Source organism: Notolepis coatsorum, assembly GCF_963971535.1.
Source record: "Notolepis coatsorum genome assembly, chromosome: 5".
Lineage (NCBI taxonomy): Eukaryota > Metazoa > Chordata > Actinopteri > Aulopiformes > Paralepididae > Notolepis > Notolepis coatsorum.
In genome coordinates, this window is record NC_140169.1 from 11,487,713 (window position 1) to 11,510,114 (window position 22,402).

General features: G+C 46.0%; 1 protein-coding gene across 1 annotated transcript in view; it reads right to left on the reverse strand.

The window, feature by feature from the left end:
- The window catches only part of LOC311228755 (interferon alpha/beta receptor 1b-like), a 32,375-nt gene extending 30,985 nt beyond the window's left edge, over positions 1 to 1,390 (reverse strand). The window contains exon 1 of the mRNA XM_084314697.1: positions 1,223 to 1,390. Coding sequence (XP_084170823.1) covers positions 1,223 to 1,283 — 61 coding nt within the window. The 5' untranslated portion in view covers positions 1,284 to 1,390. The remainder of the gene's footprint in view (positions 1 to 1,222) is intronic.
- Between the last annotated feature and the right edge of the window lie 21,012 nt (positions 1,391 to 22,402).

The following is a 22,402-nucleotide window of genomic DNA, read 5'->3' on the forward strand; positions in this document are numbered from 1 at the left end:
TTGCTCCACAACAACACACACCAACTCTCGTCACAACGCTTTACGGTATTTTCACAGCACTGTCGCAACATTACCGTAAAACGTGAGCACCGTTGTGACCCACTCGCTCCACTAGAGCGGTCTCGCCCTCTGCTGGCGCGTGTGTGCACTACACTCAAAACTCTGTTTCACTGTTATAGAAACTGAAGCGCATCTGTGATTTTGACGGTGACGGACGGTATTGATTTTCAATACCGTCGGGATTTCTAAATACCCTGATATACCGTCATACCGCCCAAGCCTAATGCTCAACGACAATAACACTATGTAACAAACCATCAAATACACTCACAGCACACACATCCACAGTACACACTCACTTTAAATAAACAACTCACTGTAGCACCCACTTTACCCACTTTGCACTACAATTCACATCTCATTGCACCTTACCCTAAGTTGTACCTCATCCAATTTCTGCATTGTACTGTATATACTGTATTGTATTGTAACTCAAGTTACACATTGTTCTACTCTGTATTGTATATTGTATATATCATGTATATTGAACACTTGTTTACATACTTGACTTACGGATAACGGAAAAAAGCATTTCATATAAAAGTATTCTGTATTTTTGTATGACAACTAATAAAGAAACTTGAACCTAGAGCAAGGCACTATACACTGCAAGGGTTAAGGGTTTAATTCCTACTGGGACACCCATGCTAAAAAAAAAACATGCACTCCTGGTACTGCTGATCACTTAGCATAAAAGCATCCATCACAAATGTATGGCATGTTATTTGGTAGGCCGAATCCTTTAGTTTAATAATAACAGAATTACCCTACTTCATAATATTATATATTATAATATCTTTGCCATCATCATAACTAGAAGCTCTACCTTGTAGGTAGGCTCATTAACAGAATAATAACTGTGTGCATGCGGTCTTGTCTAGCATGAAATAAAATAAGAACGTGGTTATCATTAATAATATGAATAAACGTTATTTGTATAGCACCTTTCATACAAGCATTTTTTATTATTAATGTCATAAAAAAGCGAAGTCAGTCAGACAAACATGCAGACGGAAATAATAACACAAGAGCCATTTTCAAATAAAGTTACATTTCTGAAAGATGTGATGTTATCTAGACCCAGAGATGATATGATTTATGATCCAGAGAAACGAGCTGTTGTGATCACAGAAAAGGCCTAAAACGTACAGCAACAACTTACCAGCGCTTGTTTGGAGACACAGCAGGAAAGCAGCAGCAACCACGTAGCCAGCGGCGAACATGGTCGATATCTGTGTATATAACGTTATTATCCGACAGACGAATTCTCTATTACAGTATATGTCTTTTTACCGTTAATAACTATATGGCTCTCACATGTTAGTGGTTATGTTTGGTCTGTTCTCACAGCTCTGCCTCGGCCTCTCCTACAGCGGCTCGTCGCTAATAGGGTCCAGCTGCAGCGCCGGAAAAAACCTCTCACTGGGCAAGCCTGTCTTTCTTGGCTGCCACAGGCTTGCCCAGTGAGAGGATTCCCCGGCGCTGCAGCTGGACCCTATTGGTTTTGGCAGAGTGACTGCGCAGTCTCAGTTGACATATCCCCATGGCCTGCACTGCGCATGCTCCGTCAATAGATACTATTATTTTGGTTAGATCAGATTCAACTTTTTCTTTTTTATTAAACATATTTAAAGCATACCAAAAAAAACTCGTACATAATATATAACGCAATATAAAAATAAATCTAAATAGATTAAGAAACGTTTAATTATTACAAATTAACATTGATTGATTGATTGATTGATTGATTGATTGATTGATTGAAAACTGTATTAACAGATTGCAGAATGGGTACAGTACAGTACAGCTCAATACATACAATTGTTAAGGGGATGCAGACCAGAGAAAGACTTTCGTCTTGTTTACATCAGGGTCCCCCATTTTCAATTCATCATAACCAACACACATAAGAAACAAAAATAAAAAAACAAAGGGGATTATGGGGCATAATTTAAAACAACAGGAAAAATATATATCCCCACATCTTTTTAGCTATTTCACTAGAGTATATTGATAAATAGTTATATATAATTGATTAGCATTTAGAAATATAGAAAAATATGAAATCATTCAAGGTCCGATTCAACTTACTTACCTATACATTTTTTTTTAAGATTGTTCATCCTGACCTAAAACCTGGCCTCCTCTCCTTCTAAGTAGGCCTACACGATATAAACAAATGGGAACCCACTACTACCCTGTAGTGTACACACTGCTACATACTGTAATATATAAATAGGCTACTGTACATTCCCGCCGCCGTGCATGGCGGTGTGAGAGGCGTGCAGGCTGTTTGTGTTTTCCTTCGGTCATTGCGTGCTTTATCAACGGGGGGGGGGGGGGGGGGGGGGGGGGGGTCTTGGATGGGGATGTAGGCAGTGGTGCACATCTATGGTGGTGGCGGTGCAGTCGTAATATGGGAACTGCCCGGACGCCACGTGCACGCGCACAGAACAGTTGATTATTATGCAGAATAAATAGTAGGAAACATGTTTGTATAGGAAATTACTAGTTTTAGTTTAGTTTTTGTAAATATTGCCTTGAAATAGAGAAGCTGAAAAAGGTAGCAGGATGTAGCCTTCAATATATAAAGAAATTATATTGTCAACAGATATGGTTGAAAAACAAACAATGTTTTTTTTTTTTTGATCCACTTTTTCTCCCATTTTCTATTTTTCTCCCATCCCAATTTTGTATCATCCAATTCAACCCTCCCCTGTCACGAACGCTGTTTCTTGCCTCCCACAAGCCGGCTGCAATGTGGACTAAGTCATACATAGCACAAGTCCCCTCCGGTACTTGAGGTAACAGCAGTCGCATCTTTTCACCTGCGCAGCTCGATCTCTCAGTGGCGAGGAGTAACGCGTGGGAGGCTCACGCTGCCCCAGACACTTCCTGATTCTACTGCGCAGGCGCACCAACCGACCTGTAGGAGTCGCTGTCCACAACGCCCAATCCCCACCCATCAGTTTCCCACCCCCTGATACGGCCAATGTGTATCAGTATGGACGGCCAGCTAAACTGAAAGCAATGTGGAGCGCTGGGCTCGAACAGGCAAGCCCAGCGTCTCCGTCATTCGTGGCGAGCACCTTGCCCACTACGCCACGTAGCCGCCCTAAAAAACAAACAATGTTTTAAATGTAATTGTAGTGACAATTTCTTTAATTGAATGAACTTAAACTAGAAAAGTAAATACAAACTAAATTAACAATGTAACTGTGAGAATTGGAGTCTGGAGCACAGCCCAATTGCTGAATACACGAGAAGAGAAAGGAGCGGTTTCAAGGGTGTTTAATGGAAATTGAGCAACACAGGAATTGGGGGGAAATAGAACAGGGTTATGTTCTGTCCTGTGGCTGCCACGGCGGCAGTGAGCGAGCAAGCGGTCCTGGTGCTTGTCGGGGGAGCTGCTGGGTGGCAGCGGGAGAATAGGTGTTCCTCTTCGGGAACGGTGACGTCCAGACAGGGACGCTGGAGCTGCTGGGTGGCAGCGGGAGAATAGGTGCTCCTCTTCGGGAACAGGTGACGTCCAGACAGGGACGCTGGAGCTGCTGGGTGGCAGCGGGAGAATAGGTGTTCCTCTTCGGGAACAGGTGACGTCCAGACAGGGAAGGCGGTCATTTGGGGCACAGCCAGGCCCGGACTGGCCATCGGGAGCACCTGGAGTTTTCCCGTTGGCCTGGCCTGCACAGATAAAAAAAAAAAAATTATATAAAAAAAAAAAAAAAAGTATATATTTTTTTTATTATAATTTTTTTTTTTTTTTTTTTGCCAGGCCTTTGTTTCTAGTTGTGGCGGCGGCGCGGCGCGATAGTTAGATAACCTAGGTGAGTGGAGAACAACCAGGATTTCACTGTCTGCGACAGAGTTGGAGAACTATCTCTCTCTCTCCCTCACGCGGATCACACACAGAAATGGAGCCGTGCTGCCGCTTGTGATTGGTGGAGGCGGGACCAGGCGATACAACTGATTGACAGCGGAGGCGGCGAATGGAATGGCAGATAAAGAGAAAGTCAAAATAATTCAAAGATAATTCAAAGATTACACACCTTTGCCACATTGGCTACAAACATAATCACTGTAAAGTTATCAAAAAAATAAGAATCTGATCAGACACAAGGGTTAAGTTGTTCCCTTTCTAATTTCCTCAAAAACATCTAGTCTAGTTAATGTGATCAATATTATTTGACAATTGATGCTTTTTGTTGGAAATTTCAGTCAGTGAGCTCAGGGGAGTAGCTCCAGATTCTGGGCCCCATGAAAGAATGTATTTGTAGGCCCCCAGTGAATGCGAGCGCGCCTTAGCGCGCGAGCGAATTTTTTTTTTGCCATTTTTTTATTGATGAAAATGCATAATATGGTTTTTACCTATACATTCAGATCAGCAGTTCAGCACCTGCACTGTTGGTGGGTGAGCCTAGTAAAGGATGTCGCATTGCGTTCATCTTCAATGAATGGACCAATGCAATAGTCTACCAAAGCCCCCCCTCTCTCTCTATATATCTCACTCACACACACACACACACACACACACACACACACACACACACACACACACACACACACACCACACACACACACACACACTTCAGAAACAAACATAGTATCAATGAGAGCATCAATAATACACCTGAGTGATGTCTAGTAAAAAAAAAATATATATATATATATATTTTTTTGGGCCCCCCCCCAGTGCTGGGCCCTTGGAATCATCCTAAGCTACCCCCCCCCAGCTACGCCCCTGAGTGAGCTCATACTTTGAGCTCATTTTATAGTTAAAATGATTGAGACAACGCAATCTTCTGTCTTCGTTGTGCATGCATGCGTGTGCTCATCACACGCGATACATGTGTCACTATTCTGGCAGTGGCTACTGTTATTATAGTATTGTAATGAAAGGTCTGTTATTTAATGTTTGTGTAAAGGGCTATTTTAACTGTTGATGGGTAGTGCATCAGTAAAGTGAATATGGTATTGTGCTCTTGCTCTGTTTGAATAGGTGGAGAGAGTGGTTAACTGTATTATAATAGTAAATAGAAAAATATGTTGTGCGCTTGCTTTTTTCTTTTTGAAGGTGGAGAGAGTAGCATTGCTAGGGCCACAACAGTTTTATTTGAGGTTCATAAGAGTAGATTGTACTAAGCAATTGTTGGCTCATTAGTTTGTGATTCACATGCACTAAAATTCACCAGAATGCTGTCTTTGTAACAAAAATTTTCCTGGTGGGGGACCCCCAGACCCCCCGCTTAAAAAGTGGCCTGATTGGGGCTATATTTCGCGCTATATCTCCCAGTATGAATTATTTCCCCAGTCCGGCCCTGGGCACAGGAGAGAAACGGGTTAGAGTAAGCCAATACACGGAGGGTATCTAGCAGTAGAGCTTGTGGCAGAGACGTCGTACCTGGGCAGTGGTAATTAATACCACGACAGCTTCTGGTCAGCGTCGAGGTGCAGATATAGTCCCCTCATCAGGGGAGGATAGGGTGCAGCTGGGGAGAGTGGGGTGCTTGCCCGTGTGTGAATTAGGGGGATGGAATACAGCTGGGTGTATGAGGGTGAAGGAAGGGGTGACTGAAGAAAGAGAGGATGATGAGGAGTGCGCAGTGGATAGAGAGGGGGATGAAGAGGAGCATGTGGAGGACGTGAGGGGAAAAGGAGGGGGAGTGAAGTAGGCCCGTGCTGTGATTATGACAGTAACTTAGTTTACAGAAGGACAGTTTCCTTCTGAAGCACAACTTAATGCCTCATCCTTGATCCTTCCAGTCGGGACCATTGTCACATAGTGTAACTGAGGGGTTACAAAACCCTGACTGTATTAAAGATTGTGATAGATTAAACCACTGCTAGTTATGTACTTTAATTACTGGCCAGACAGTACATCAAATATAGATTGTGAACACCCACAAGAACACGGCATTGACAAAGAAATAGTATTTGAGGGTAATTTATTATTATTAGGCAACATTAGGTTACACAATGAGAATTAGGGTCGCGCTTGTATGGCGAAGAATATACGTAAAGTCAGTCAATAGCATGAGTCACTAAGAATAGCAGGAATCCTACGATGGGTCTAAGTTGACACCACCTGTCGTATAGTAGCAACTATATAGGGCAACACTGGTACCGCCTGGAGACAATGGGTTCCCTCCGGGGGTGTAAGGCCTGGAGGGTAGAGGAATGTTCGGGTACTCCGTCTGATTCAATGAGGAATAAAGAGACTCCAGGTACAGGAGTCGGTCCTTGTAAACTCCCTTGATCAGCAGCAAAGCAATAATTGTAATCCAAATGCTCGATAGCATTGATGACAGCTAGCCAGCCTCCGTCCACGAGGCCAGCCCGAGTTGTAATCCTCACGAGGTTGAATCCCAAACGATAGTGGAAATCAACGATGCTCTTCTCCGGGTACCACGTTCCAAATCAATATAATCCAACCAGTAATGGTTCTGCAATCGCCGACGTCGATTCTCCTGTGTACATGTCCAACGGTTCTCCGCCTAGGACTCCTCGGGTGTGGGCGACGTATTTAGGCCACACACCCTGGCTAAGTACACTAGCTAAAGACACGACGAACCGCTGGGTAATGCTACACACGAACGAACTGTGGCCGCACGATATACAATAAATGAACGACTATTTACTTCACATTAGATTAGGTCGAACTCGACGTTACTGCATTAAACTCTGACACTTTACTATCCTATTCGCATGTGGTTCTCAATGCTCTGTTAGACGCAAGGTTGCTCACTTCACTGCACGTTGACTCGTGGTGAAGGTGGGGTAAGGTACTGAACGTAACGGTGTGCACACCTTGCGCTGTATTTATACTTAAGTGAATATCTAGTCCCAAACCGCAGTCTTTGTCTGGTATCAATACGCTGACTCCGGGCATGTCCTGACATGCCTGAACTTGTCTTTGAACCTGCCGTTGGGGGCCTGCGCGCTGGCGCCTGGGGGCGCTGTCCAATAAGGAGAGCGAATATTACTCTGGTTTGAACGCAGGTAAAGGGATATTCCGTGTATATATATAAATAATATACAAAGTATATCAAACGATAAAGGTAGATTCTCAGTTTAATCTGGCCCTTCACAACAGCCGCCTCCTAATTAGTCCGCACCTAATTAGTTAAAGGAGACAGATTAATAGTCCAGTCAACTGCTCAATGTCTGTTGTGGGGAGTAGGGCAATCTACAAAGTCAGTGGGTCATGATCGTCATCAGGGGAGTCAGGGAGCCTCGACAACTCTATCAGCCTCGCCACGGGTCGGGTGTGACAGTGAGGCAGGTCGGCCATCCTGGGTATACTGGGCTGTGCTCGCCACTTGCGACAGTCTAGACGAGTCCGCTGGAAGCGATGTACTGCTTCTCTTCCGTTCAGTATCCAATAGCGACGTCGGATCTCAGCGAAGACTCTCTCTGCCCCAGCGTGGTGCACATCCTCGTCGTATTTCTTTATGATGAGCTCAGTGACCTTGTGTCGGCTGTTGAGGACTATAGGAAACTTGACGTCATCCGTTAAGTCCGGGGCCCGTCTCAGACGACCACCCACCCGGATGAGGCCATGGGTGTCGCGCTCGGGGGCCAAGTGGAGCAGTCTGCTGTCTGACGGGATTGGCTTTGTTCCCTGCAGGCAGTCTAGCTCGTCGGGGAACGAGTCTCTTTGGGCTCGCTGTAGCAGAAGGAGTTCTGCCTCTGCGTAGTTCGATGCGTCAATGTCGGTAGTGGGGGGAACCTCAGGGTGGTGCCACAGGAATGTTTTTAGCTGCGCACTCTCAAAGGTGAGGCAGTCGTCTATGTTAGGGTCAGTGGGGACTGGGATGTGCGTCAACCCACAGAACATAGATTTCTTGATCTCTGCCTCCTCTTGACTAGCCTCCCGAGGGGTGGGGGTAGGCCACTCTTCCTCCGGGAGCTTGAGGAACTCAGGACCGTCACTGTAGATATTGTGACGTGTGAGGTCATGTAGGGACATCCCCCATGTGATGACATCGGCTGGGTTCTGTTTCGTGTCCACGTACCTCCAGCACGCTGATCCTACCAGGTCTTGAATCTCTGTGATTCTGACTCCCACGAAGACCTTGTATCTACAAGAATCGGACTGGATCCATGTGAGTACGGTCATGGAGTCTGACCACAAGATTGTTCTTTGCACCGGGATGGTGAGTTCACGTTGGATTAACGTGGCGAGTTGCGCGCCTACCAGAGCTGCGCAGAGCTCTAGACGCGGGATCGATTGTTGCTTGCGGGGGGCTATCCTTGAGCGAGCCAGGATGAAGGCTGTGTGTATTTCTCCTCCCTCCTCTCGGGCCCGCAAGTAGGCCACCGAGCCGTAGGCCACTTCCGAGGCGTCACTGAAGACGTGCAGGTCCATCTGGCACGTCTCCAGCCGCACTGTGGGTGGGAAGTAGCTTCGGCGTATGTTCACATTTTGGAGCGAGCTGAGTTCGCTCTCCCACTCTCTCCAGGTGGAAGCTAGGTGGTCGGGTATGGGGTCGTCCCAGCCCTGTTCCTTGTCCCACAGCTCTCATACAATCATTTTCGCCCGAGTGGTGTAAGGTAGGATACACCCCAGCGGGTCGTATTGACTTGCGAGTGTTCTGTATACGCTCCGTCTGGTGGTCGGTAGAGGGGTCGACCTTCCCTGCTCCGTGGTCAGGGGTGTGTATTTGTAATGGAGCGAGTCTGTTTTGAAGCGCCAGACTAGGCCCAATGTCATTTCCTGTGCTTCACCTGGGGTGGTCGCCATCCAGGTCTCGCTGCTTGCTGCCTTTGTCTCTGGGGAGAGGCTGCAAAGTACTTGAGGGTCACTGCTGGCCCACTGCCGGAGATCAAAGCCGCCTTTGATCAGTGAGGCACGGAGCTTGAGCAGGAGGGCTTCGGCTTCGTCTGGCGTCGAGACGCTTTGCAGACAGTTGTCCACGTAGAAACTCCTCTCTACACTTTGTCTGACCTCCTCGTCAGCTTCAGGGTCTTCTGTCACATGTTTTTGAAGTGCGAACGTAGCACAGCATGGGCTGCATGTGGTGCCGAAGGGGAGGACCTCCCATTGGTAGATGGATGGTTGCTCATCGTTGATCCTCTCTCTCCATAGGAACCGCAGCAAGGGCTTGTCCTCCTCCACTAGTCGCACCTGCAGGAACATCTCTTTGATGTCGCCGCTGATGGCCACCTTGTCTTGGCGGAAACGTAGTAGTACGCCGAGGAGAGAGGGGCCGAGTGTCGGTCCGGGCAAGAGTTCTTTATTCAGATTCTGTAGTCCGATCTGGTAGCTGCAGTTGAATACAATGCGATCCTTGCCGTTGTGGTGGACCTTGTGGTGGGGCACGTACCAGGATTCAATCGTCTGGTCGGCCTCTTGAATGTCAATTTTCTTTATGTGTCCCGCTGTGATCAGCTTGTCGATCTCAGCGCGGTACACAGTAGCTTGAGTGGGGTCTTTGGCTAGACGCCGCTCGGTGTTCAGTAGATATCGCTCTGTCGCTTCTTTTGAGGCGTGGAGGGTGGGCATACCCTCTCGCCTCAAGAGTGGAGTTGCGTATCTCATCACTCCGTTGACCTCGACTCTCTTTGTCTTCTGCTCGAGGAGGGCTATGGCATAAGTGTCTTCCTTTGAGCGAACAAGTTTCTTTTCATTCTTAAAGGGCATCGCGTCTAATGTCCATAGCCTCTCGACGTGCTGCAAGAGGGTGGTGTCTTCTTCGTTTATCCTCGTGTAGAGACAGCGAGTGGCTGTTGGTCGGTTGGAAGACCCGGAGAGGGGGCCTTGTAGTGTCCAACCCAGGAGGGTCTCGACCGCTGCTGGACAGCCTCTGGGCCCGATGTGGACCCGGTCCATTGGGACGATGAGGTGTGCGTGGTCGGATCCTATGAGCAGGGTCGGGGTGGCGTCGTCGATGAGCGGTATAGGTAGTTGACGTAGGTGCACGTATTTCTCCATCAGCTTTGGGATGGGGTAGGTGTACTGTGACAGGCCTATGTCGTGGCTGGTGAAGGCGTTAGTGATGCTATACTGCTTCTCGGGCTGCCCGACCGCTGCTATCGTGAAGGAGACATTTTCACCCTTTATGGTCTTCAGGTCTCTTCTAATGGTACGGATTGTCATTGTTTCTTCGCTCCCCCGCAGACCCAGCCGGGCTGCGGCGGATGCGAGGAGGAGAGTCTTTTCTGACCCATCGTCTAGGACGGCGTAAGTGTCCATGACCTTGTCCTCGTAGCTTAAGAGCACTCGGACCACCTTCAATAGCACTCGGGAGCTCCCGCTCTTCGCAGGGTCTATGTACATGACGTTCACTCTCGAGCTGCTTGGGGGTACGGGTTTCTTCTTGTTGCTGTCGTGTAGGACCTCCAAGTGGGCGCTGTCGCACTTGCTGCATCTTTTCTTTTCTTTTTTTCTTTGATATTCCTCCTCTTCCTCTTCTAGGTCCTGGAGTCTTCTAGTTAGTCTCTCGGCGACGTAGGCCGGTTCTTCCCGTTGGCTGGGTCTCGTATGGACCGGTCGGGGAGGGGGCTCGGAGACGTAGACAGGTTCCTCCTGTTGGCCGGGTCCCGGGTAGCTTTGTCGGGTAGGGGAAGGTGCCCTAGACCCTTGTCGTGATGATCTCCGGGAGCTCCGTGCGGAGAGAGGGGGTGTCGCCCTGGCGATCAATTGTTCTATCATCTGCGCCTGCAGCCGGTCGCGCTCTGCTTCGCGCTGCGCATTGGCGGCGTCGCGCTGTGCATTGGCGCGGTCTCGTTTGATGTTTTCTTCCGTCTGAAGGCGCCTCTCCTCCAGTCTTATGCGGTCGTCCTCACTCCTTTGTTGCGTCTGGAGGCGCTCTCGTTCAGTTGCAGAGTGTTCGCGCTCACTAAGGGCTTGCGCTTGGAGTTGCGCGTGAAGGCGCTCTCGCTCCGCTGCAGAGTGTTCACGCTCGCTTAATTGTTGCGCCTGGAGGCGCTCTCGTTGTTCGCGCTCGCTCATTTGTTGAGCCTGGAGGCGCTCTCGTTCCGCTGCAGAGTGTTCGAGCTCACTAAGGGCTTGCGCTTGGAGTTGCGCGTGGAGGCGCTCTCTTTCCGTGGCAGAGTGTTCGCGCTCACTAAGCGTCTTTGCTTGAAGCCGGTCGCGCTCTCTTTCGGTTGAGGCTGTCAGCGTGGCGATCAAGGCTTGCGCCAGTCTCTGGTCCGCCTCGCTGGGGGATGACACTGACGGAGGTGATCGGGTGCTGACAGGGCTTGTTGGAGATCTGTTCTCCTGGCGCGCTCCGAGGTCTATCTCCTGGGCACGGTTCTCTTCTCTTGGTTGTGTGTCGGGTTCTATCCCTGGAGCGCTTTCTTTATCCTGGAGCGCTCCGGGGTCTATCCCGGTGACGCTGTCTGGAGGTATAGTCACGTCATGTCCCACTTGGTCCCCCCCGTGAGCTAAGTCAGTTTCGTTTGAACCCACTGGGGTCTCTACTGGCAGGGTCGCCAAGTCGATAGGATTGGACATGCTTAAACTATCCGATTTATCCGTATTTAACGTCTGTTTAGATAAGCTAGGGGGTAGAACGAAAGCGAAGTCCTCCAGATATGGAGGTAGCTGACGTTTGCGCTGCGGGCGTTCTAGCTTAGGGGAGCCGCTTGGAGAGTGTTCACCGCTGGCCATGTCAATATTAATATTATATTAAATATTACACTGATACCCTCTGGCTCGAAGGACCAATTGTAACTGAGGGGTTACAAAACCCTGACTGTATTAAAGATTGTGATAGATTAAACCACTGCTAGTTATGTACTTTAATTACTGGCCAGACAGTACATCAAATATAGATGGTGAACACCCACAAGAACACGGCATTGACAAAGAAATAGTATTTGAGGGTAATTTATTATTATTAGGCAACATTAGGTTACAGAATGAGAATTAGGGTCGCGCTTGTATGGCGAAGAATATACGTAAAGTCAGTCAATAGCATGAGTCACTAAGAATAGCAGGAATCCTACGATGGGTCTAAGTTGACACCACCTGTCGTATAGTAGCAACTATATAGGGCAACACTGGTACCGCCTGGAGACAATGGGTTCCCTCCGGGGGTGTAAGGCCTGGAGGGTAGAGGAATGTTCGGGTACTCCGTCTGATTCAATGAGGAATAAAGAGACTCCAGGTACAGGAGTCGGTCCTTGTAAACTCCCTTGATCAGCAGCAAAGCAATAATTGTAATCCAAATGCTCGATAGCATTGATGACAGCTAGCCAGCCTCCGTCCACGAGGCCAGCCCGAGTTGTAATCCTCACGAGGTTGAATCCCAAACAATAGTGGAAATCAACGATGCTCTTCTCCGGGTACCACGTTCCAAATCAATATAATCCAACCAGTAATGGTTCTGCAATCGCCGACGCCTGGGGGCGCTGTCCAATAAGGAGAGCGAATATTACTCTGGTTTGAACGCAGGTAAAGGGATATTCCGTGTATATATATAAATAATATACAAAGTATATCAAACAATAAAGGTAGATTCTCAGTTTAATCTGGCCCTTCACAACACATAGTGAGAGGTTCCACAGCTCAAGCAAACCCCCACCAATTGGTACAGGCTTGTATTTTGGTTTGGCTCTTCTCGTTCTTTGTTATGCTATCGGTATCCTATTATTATGCAAAGTCTAGGTGATAGATAAGTGCCGGCCGCCGGGTACTTGGCGCACGGCGCGACGAGTCCAGTGGAAATTGTGAATGCATTTTTGTGTGCGCGCGCGTGCACATCCGTGCGCGATTGCGCGTACTTCTGCTCAGCGAACTACTAGGACGGCGTGGTACCCCGTGGTACCGCCACTGCATCCCTGGATGTAGGGATTGATGTGTGGGGGGTTTGGGTTCACATGCCTTCGAGTGACATTGTACTATTGCACTTATTTTATGCCTATTCTTAAGTCTGCACGTTTACATTGCACTACCTTTATTGTCTTTTATACCTATTCTTATGTCTGCAATTTATGCATTGTTTTTCTATTGTCAATTTGTGTGCTGATTTTATGCCTATGTTAATTTTATACTAATTGCTGTGGTGCACTCTGGACTGCGGTCCATGTGTGAAAAGTACTATAGATAGTTATTCATATTATTATTGTTATATTGTAGAAATGTGTGCATTGAAATGTCTGTAAAGTCTCGACGACATTGAAAATGAGGGTGACCTCAATTGTCTTTTTGAGAATAAATAAAGGTTGATGATGATACCTGTATAGACAGTATAGACCAAGATATTCCAATTATGTGTATATTCTTACTTTTTTTTTTACCTTATCTTTATATTACATATTTTTCTTTTGATCTTAACCTGCAGCCACGCTGTACTGTGACAACAAGGTCAGGTCAGGTATTCAAGGGGCACTTCAACAAAAAACAATGCTGCTTTATTTTGCACAGAATCTCACATTATCCAAATATTCTAAACCATTTAGCTCACATTCATTTAGTTTGAAAGTTATTGAGACAAAATGTGTTTGAATATGGCCACCAGTGATGTCATCGTTGACATTAAATCTTTGTGTTGTGTTACTTACAGCTCAATGAAATGATAAGGTAGCAGTCCCTATAACATGAGGTATTCGTCCCTATTTTGTTCCCATCTACATCATTTCATGGTGCTGTAATTAACACAACAGGCAATACCTGTCAAACTAAATGAATGTGTGCAAAACTGATTTGTTTTTAGATGTGTGTGAGATTCTTTTATTAATAATAATGGTCTGATTTAACCGCTCAAATACCTATATCGATGATTGGTCCTCAACTCTGATATCAAACAACAAATAACATAATCATTAGAGGCTATAGCTGTGCACATATCTTGGCATACCTTCAGTCGTTCATGTCGTGACTCAGGGGAGCTAATGTCATGGTTGTGCATACAGGCATAGTAATAAACCAATTAAATACATACATAACAATGTGGACAATGTGTGTTCAGAAGTCTCTTGGTCCACAGGTCTCTGATGATGTGTCTTGACGATGCAGTCGGGAACATTCACTGGTCGCCGTCCATTCCCTGTCAAGGGTCACCTGTAGCAGTGGGGCGGTCAACTATAGTGGCCTTGCAGACTCTTTCCCTGGAGTCTATGTTGTTCTTCACCACCATCACATGTCTGCCACTGTGCTCACGCTTGACCTTTATCAGGCCTAGAGACATGGCTGCAGGGTGGTCTTGAACGTGCTGTGTGGTGGTTGGTCCCCCCGTTCCTCGTCATCGCAGTACTAGAGGGGCGAGGGTTTGCTGGTGTAGCGGCCAGTCAGCAGGACGCTCTCTCTCACACGGATGGCAATCTGGTCATGGAAGTCCACCTTGATGGTCGGGGCTCCATCTCCTTTCTGTAGGTGATGGGTTTGGTCTGCCTTGTTCTGCAGTGCCGGGGTGGCGCAGCAGGCGCAATCTCGTTGATGGTGATGACTCTGAACTCGTAGGTGTCTTCTCTCAGGCCGTCAAAGGTTGATCTCCTCTTCGTCAGTGTCTCCTTGGTCAGTCTCCTTCGTGGTCCTCTGCTCCACTTCCTTGGTCTGCCATGGGCCGCATGTCGTTCGTGGTTCAGGTCAATCACGAGTGTTACGTATTACTTTCACATGGTGGAGGGATACTTACTGTCTGTGGTGCATATTCACATTGTGGTTAAGTGTGCTGTCACTAATTGGTGGTTTAATTGACACACTGTTTCTTCCTGTTTTTGTGTTTAAAATGGCCGTTTTTTTATTGATCACAGGTGTGCCCTACAAATGCAGAGTGCAGGCAGCAGTCAAGTCTCCCCCACTTCACAGGAGATGTCTCAGCTCTCCAGCGTCTCACCTGCTCTCATTGTTTTGTTGTACATTCGGCTTGTTCTTCCTTTTTGCCTATAGTTTTGTTATTTAACTTTGGAGTCTGGAACACCCAGCTCCCACTATTTCTGTCCATTTAGTTAGTTGTAAATAAATAGTTATTTTTGATAAACTTTTGTTCAGTGTCCTGTGTCCACCACGTCGCATTCAAGGCCTTGACGAGCCATATTTTAGGCTTGAATGTAACATGGGGGCTCTAGCCGGTCTTCAAACAGGTAAGTATGCTCTTAATTTATAATTTGATTTGACTACTGGTATGCTTTAAAATATTTAGTTTAGTGGACACCACAGGTAGGTAATTTCATTGTTTTCTGGCTGTTGTTAGCCTCCTGTGTACCACGTACTCCTGGGGCAGTCAAAGAAGTGATTGGTATATGATCTTTGGCTGGTAGCAGGTGTGGTTGAAGAAAGCTAGGTCTACAGTGCATTAGCTTTCAGTATAGGTAGGTTAGGGGGCCGGGAAATGTAATTAGTGTGTTAGGACCTGATGTAAGTGTTTTTGTTAGATTAGACATGTGGTGGGCCTAGCAGTCCTTCTTTTGACTGCAGTATAGGTTTTAGAAGCTATTTGTGAGTCAAATCAGATTGTATGGAGCACCTGTTTGGATTATTAGAATTTGTTTGTTGAATTTGTTTGAGTGTAACACAAGGGGTTTTGCCTCACTTGGTTTGTGTTACTGAAGAGCGTTTGTTCCAGTATTTTGGGATAAATGTCTACCACAGGGTTAGTCTTGTGGGTGGTTCATCTCAGCAGAGGCCTGTAGCTAGTGTCCAGTAGCAGTGTCTGCTGTAATTATCTAGTATAGGATCTGTGTATGGTTAGTAGTGATTCTCTAGTATAGGATCTGTGTGCATTATTGAGCTTGACCTTTTGATCCAGTATGTGTTATGCCGTGTGTCTTAGATAGTGTGATTTGTTTTGCGTGCTAACATAAAATGCCGTGTTTTGAACTACTGCTTGTGAGTTTAATTGCGTGCTGTGTTATGCCGTGTATCTTCAATCACTGTCACTGTCATTTAATTACGTGCTACACCTTTTTGTGGATACAGGGAAATTGGAGTTTGAACCCCAGGTCGTAGGAACGGTGGGTGAGTTGCTTGTGTTTTGGATACTGAACTATATCCCTTGTTGTGGATTAATTGTAGTATTGCCTTGTATTGGTAATTAATTAATTGGTTGATTAATTACTTTATTAGTCATTAATATTGTTGTATTCGTTTGTTGTCGTTTACTGTGGATAATAGACAATGACGTTGGACATTGATGACTTTGTTGCAGAGCCAACACTGGCTAAGGTAAAAAAATGTTCAAAGGATGAGTTACTACAGGTGGCAACAAGGTTTTCAATAGACCTCGATGCAGGCCAGAAAAAGGAGAACTTGGTAGGTCAATTAATTGAGGAACTGAGTACACTGAAGGTTTTTGGTGTGGCTGCAGGTAGAACTCTGGAGGAGGAGGGAGAAGGTTTTGAGCTACCGCGTGGGCGAGATGTGGAGCTTAGAACAGCGCGTGAGCTTGCAGCTGTTAACAAGGCAGACCGTGAGGACCTTGAAGCTAGTGAGATAAGGAGAGCAGCTGCAGCAGCTACAGCAGCAGCTACAGCAGCTACAGCAGCAGCTACAGCAGCTACAGCAGCAGCTACAGCCAGGGAGGCTATTGAAGCTAGTGAGGTGAGGAGAGCAGCTACAGCAGCTACAGCAGCAGCTGCAGCAAGAGCAGAACGTGAGGCCCAGGAAGCTATTGAGGTGGCACGGGAGGTACGCGCCCAGGCAGCATATGACCGGGAGATGGCGATGCGTCATGCGGGTGGTGCTGGTGCTATACATGTGCATCGGGAGCCGGGTTTTGATATGGCTAGGCAAAAAAGCATGGTTCCGGTTTTTTTGGAAAGGGACGTCGATAGTTTTTTATTATTTGAGGACATAGCTGGCAGTTGCGGCTGGCCAGCAGATAAATGGACTATCCTCATGCAGAGTGCTTTGCGTGGTAAGGCACAGATCGTGTATGCGTCGATGTATCCTGATAATAAGGATTATGCTTTGGTGAAACAGGCTATCCTTAAAGCCTATGAATTGGTCCCTGAGGCTTACCACCAGAAATTTCGCAATTTGAGGAAACAGAACTCTCAGTCTTTTGTGGAGTTTGTGAGGGAAAAGCGGTTGCTTTTTGACCGGTGGTGTGCAGCAGAAAAGGTCACCACAGTGGAGGAGATTAGGGACCTAATCTTATTAGAGGAATTCAAGGTGTATGGCGTATCTGAGGATATTGCTATGTACTTAAATGAGAGGAAAGTCAGGACCTGTTCAGCAGCAGCGGTCCTGGCTGATGAGTATGTTTTGACCCACAGGACGTCTTTTGAGAGACGGCATTATCCTGTGCATGATGAGGGGAGGCCGAAATGGACTCCTAATAGGCCTACAGTGTCCAGTGCTGGGGGTAGTGGTAAGTTTAATGGGGCATGGGGAAGCGATGATGCCCGGAAGTGCCAGAATTGTGGGAGTGCAGGACATGTGATGGGAAATTGTTATCGTTTGCACCCAGACAAGCGCCCGTCTAACCCACCCAGACCAGTGATGTTGATAAATACACCTGTGCGTAACCCTGTTCTGTCTCCACTAGATGGCAGAGGAGTGGATGACCTTTACACACCTTTCAGGAGTACAGGGTTTGTTTCATTGACAGAGGGGGGTCCTAAAGTACCGGTGACAATTCTCTGTGATACTGGCGCATCCCAATCTTTTGTGCAAAGTAGTGTCCTGCCCTTTACGCACCACTCTGAGTTGGGTGCAGGGGTTGTTATTGAGGCTTTTGGAATGCACACGATGAATGTGCCGCTGCATAATGTCTTTCTTGATTGTGCCCTTGTATCAGGACCAGTGGTGATCGGAGTGACGGCTGGCAAACTCCCTATGCAGGGGGTAACGTTGCTCTTGGGCAATGACTTGGCTGGAGGTAAAGTACTGGTGAAACCGGAGGTGACATGCGTGCCAGATACTCGAGTGGCGGAGCAGTATCTCGTGGGCTTCCCAGCCTTTACAGTGGCTGAGGCCACAGACGAATTGGAGGAGGAGAATGAGGAGGATGAGAGTGGGCAGGATGTTGCTACTTCATGTGGCACCGTTTCTGACATTTCATGTGGCACCATTCTGGTTGAGGAGGCTACAAGGCCAGGATTGGGCTGCCGGCCTTCCTACGGTAGCTCTGACGTTCATGATGCCTCACTTGTCAGCAGTGATGATCCCAGTATGGTCAGTGTTTCTGATGTTGATTCATGTGACCACACTGACTCTCTGCCAGGCACTGGGTATGCTAGTCAACCTAGTTACCTGTGTCCTGTGCAGCAGGAGCAGTCTTCACAACCTAGTCTAATGGGTGACGACCATTTTGATCATGACGAAGTAGGTGTGTGTGCCACCATTTTGTGTCATGACAATGTTACTGTGTGTGCCACCATTTTGGCTTGTGACAGTAAAGAAGTTTCTGACACCGTTTTGTTTCATGACGAGGTTGATGTGTGTGACACCATTGTTGCTCATGACAGTTCTGATTTGGGTGACACCATTTTGGATCCTGACCACGTTATTTTTTGTGACCGATGTGTTGCTATGTTCCAGCGGTGAGGACGACCTGCCTGTGGCGGTTCATCATGCTTTGCTATCTCCTGAACTGGTGATGCCAGGGGTGGGCGAGGCGGACACGGTGGTGGTGCCACGGGGACGTGTTTCTTTTTGTTTTCCTGTTTTCTGTCCTGAGAGCGGTGAGCTTAGCTCTCATGCTGGTTCCAGTTCATTGTCTCTGTTTTGCAGGCCTTTTGTGAGGTCTCGTTTGGCCGAGAGTCGGGGAAGTGTTGTTTATGTTGAACAACATTGTCGAATGTTCCTCAATGGGGAGCATTTGGCGCAGTTAAAGGTTGTGTACGACAGGGGCCGACCCATGGTCACTTTGTGGTGGTGGCTCGCTTTATGGGTCACATTATTTTTTTTATGTGCAGTTGAGTGTGACTCTTGACCGGGGCTCACACTCAACACAGTACAGGCGCTGCACATGTTGGAGTGTGTGGTTGCATTTTTTTTGGTAAGGTTGGTAAGCATCTTCTTATTTATTTATGTTCATTCTCTTGGTGATGGTTTCTTTGGGCTATAGTTGGGAGAAGAACATAAATCTTCGGTGTGGGGGTGTTATGTATTACTTTCACATGGTGGAGGAATACTTACTGTCTGTGGTGCATATTCACATTGTGGTTAAGTGTGCTGTCACTAATTGGTGGTTTAATTGACACACTGTTTCTTCCTGTTTTTGTGTTTAAAATGGCCGTTTTTTTATTGATCACAGGTGTGGTGATGAGGCACCACGCCCTACAAATGCAGAGTGCAGGCAGCAGTCAAGTCTCCCCCACTTCACAGGAGATGTCTCAGCTCTCCAGCGTCTCACCTGCTCTCATTGTTTTGTTGTACATTCGACTTGTTCTTCCTTTTTGCCTATAGTTTTGTTATTTAACTTTGGAGTCTGGAACACCCAGCTCCCACTATTTCTGTCCATTTAGTTAGTTGTAAATAAATAGTTATTTTTGATAAACTTTTGTCCAGTGTCCTGTGTCCACCACGTCGCATTCAAGGCCTTGACGAGCCATATTTTAGGCTTGAATGTAACAACGAGTCACTCCTTCTCACTTGTCGTGTCCTCTCACCAATATGATCTGAGGATGATAAAATTGCCTTAGAAAACCTCCTCACATAAATGATTCAACGCCTTTCTGCTAAAGAGGAAAATAATTTTGGGATTAATTAAATTCATTGTAAATAAAATCACTTAATTGAAAATAGGAAATGCAAGCCAATTGCATTAGCAATGATTCCTTATGTCAAGAAGGTCACATTCACTACAATCTTATCAGATCTTGTATCTAACTAGATCTTACAGCATTAGGCTTTAAATAAAATTGTAAATGAATGGCCAAAGTCTTGAATCAGATAAAATAGTTCTTTGTCTTCATAGTCTGTGATGTTAAATTGAAGTTGATCTTACCTGTGCGCAGTGATGTACCTGAACGCGTTCAATGAACGATCGTTCATGAACGCGTTCGTATTTTGGGCGAACGTGAACTGAACGTACTGATTATCCGCTAAATGAACGTAATTGAGAACGCGTTCATTCTCAGCACTGTGTAACGGAGTTCAAAAGTGCGTTCATTCTCAGCACTCTGTTATAACGGCGTTCAAAGATGTGCCAGATTTCATATGTATTTCAGCCGAAAACCCAGTTAAAACACTGTAAACAGGCTTTAAGATTATGTGGAAAACCAACCGATCTGGCAACGCGCCTGTACACCCCCTGCTACGTCATCAGACTCATCACAACAACAGCTGAATCTGCGAGCAGCAGGTCGAGAGCAGCACTCGCTCAGAGAACTCTACCTCTTGACGTCGGTGCTTGGGGATTTAAAATAGTTTAACGTTAAAGTCAGTACTGACTCAGACGGAAACAATCTAACGTTTGTCTGTAAACTTTGTCCACCCGGTTTGAAGAAGCAAGTCCCCACATCGACGCGACAACGTCGACAGCAACATTGAGAATATGCAAACATCCTGTTTTAGTTTTCATAATAAAGACAATTCAAGCAAAGTTGTTCCTCATGTTTTTGAAAATATACTGTAGAAATGAAAGCTGCAGTGTGGACTGAATGCGCGGTGGCAAAGCGTTATGGAAATGCCAGTATTCTGATTGCTGTCTGTGGTTCAATATTTTTTACAAATAATAGTTCGCAGCAACGTATTGAAAAAAGAACTAACAAAATGGGCCGTTCAATATCTCCTTTATGTTCGAAATGTCAAACAGACCTGGGTACCTACAGGCTATCTCACTACTTTTGGGAATCTAAGTGTTTATCCAGGTTCTGGGGCCAAGTGATTGATTGATTGAACACTTTATTAACATATTGCAGAATGGGTACAGTATAGTACAGCTCAGTCATGAATTGAAAATGGGGGACCCTGATGTAAACAAGACGAACGTCTTTCTCTGGTCTGCATCCCCTTAACAATTGTATGTATTGAGCTGTACTGTATCATGGTCCCCCATTTTCAATTCATCAGGACATACATGACATACAGATAGACAGTACTGCTACATCTATACATTTATGACATACCAGATTTTCAAATACAGTAGCCTACTGTTTGTGATACAAAAAGAGTCCAGAAAAGAGAGTATATACATTTGACATAGAAACTGTACATTGGAGGAGGTTGGGTAGGTGGGGGGGGGGGACTGTACATTGGAGGTGGTTGGGGGGGGGGGGTTGGGTAGGAGGGGTGACACCCTTTACAATTCAAACTATTTGATAAACTTCTACTTTCAGCCCGGAAATGCATTCTGATAAACTGGATTAAGGATAAGCCTCCATTTTTACAAATGTGGTATAGAGAGATCTTCGGTGTGCTACCCCATGAAAGACACTGTGCATAGAGGCAACGACGCTTCCTTTCAGGAGGTGTGGGCCCCACTATTAGACTATTTTCCTGCTGAAATTTCTCGGATCCTTCTAAAGGCCCAGTGCCCCATTGTATGGACAGACCTAGGATAGGAAAAAATAAATATATGTATGTCTACATGTGAATGGGCTCGACTCAAGTGCAATACTGTACAGTGCCTGTCTTGGTTTGCTTTCCTTTTTGCTTGTTTTTCTTTTTGTTTTGTTTTTGCTTGCTTATGGTTATGGTGTGGATGATGGCATAGAGATGAACTGGAGAACCCCCCCCCCCTTGTACCAATGTGTGTTTTTGTAATGTAAGTAACTGTACGTGAAAAATCTATATAAAAAAATCTATATATATAAAAAAAGAACTAAAAAGGACTAAATTAGTTCATTTTTGAAACCATGAACTTTAGTTCAAAATTTTGTATTATGAACTATGAACTGAACTAGTTCATTTTAAAAATTGTGAACTGTGAACTGAACTAGTTCATATAGAAAGTGAACTTTCCCAACACTGCCTGTGCGATGGGTGTGCCTCAGGATACTTACCTCGTCACGCCTTCTCTGGCGTTCTTCACATCTCAGTGTGGCTCATCATAATTTAGCATGGGGAAAAAACATAAAAATCTAGGCAGCCAGTTAATTTTGCATGAAATACATCCATTCATTTTCTCGTCTACTCTTAAGTAGCATTAATTTAATTACCTCTAATACACCTTGTGCATTTTGATAATCATTGTGTAAATGATTATCCTGCTTCCAACTGATACAAATAAATCTAACCCTAGCTAACCTTACTGTCTTGCATTTGTCCTAATAAACTAACCTACACTGTAGCACTCAACACTTTGATGAACATTGTTACTCAGCTGATAGAGTTGTGCCCTTTTTGATGTCCTGTCATACAGAACCTGTGAGTCGCTTTTGGATAAAAGTGTCAGCTAAATGACCAATGTACGTGTATACTTTGTACATTTAGATAATTGTGCTCCAATTTGTTGGTTTTGATATTTGCAGTCATGGAAAGTAATTGAGATTTGTAAGGAGT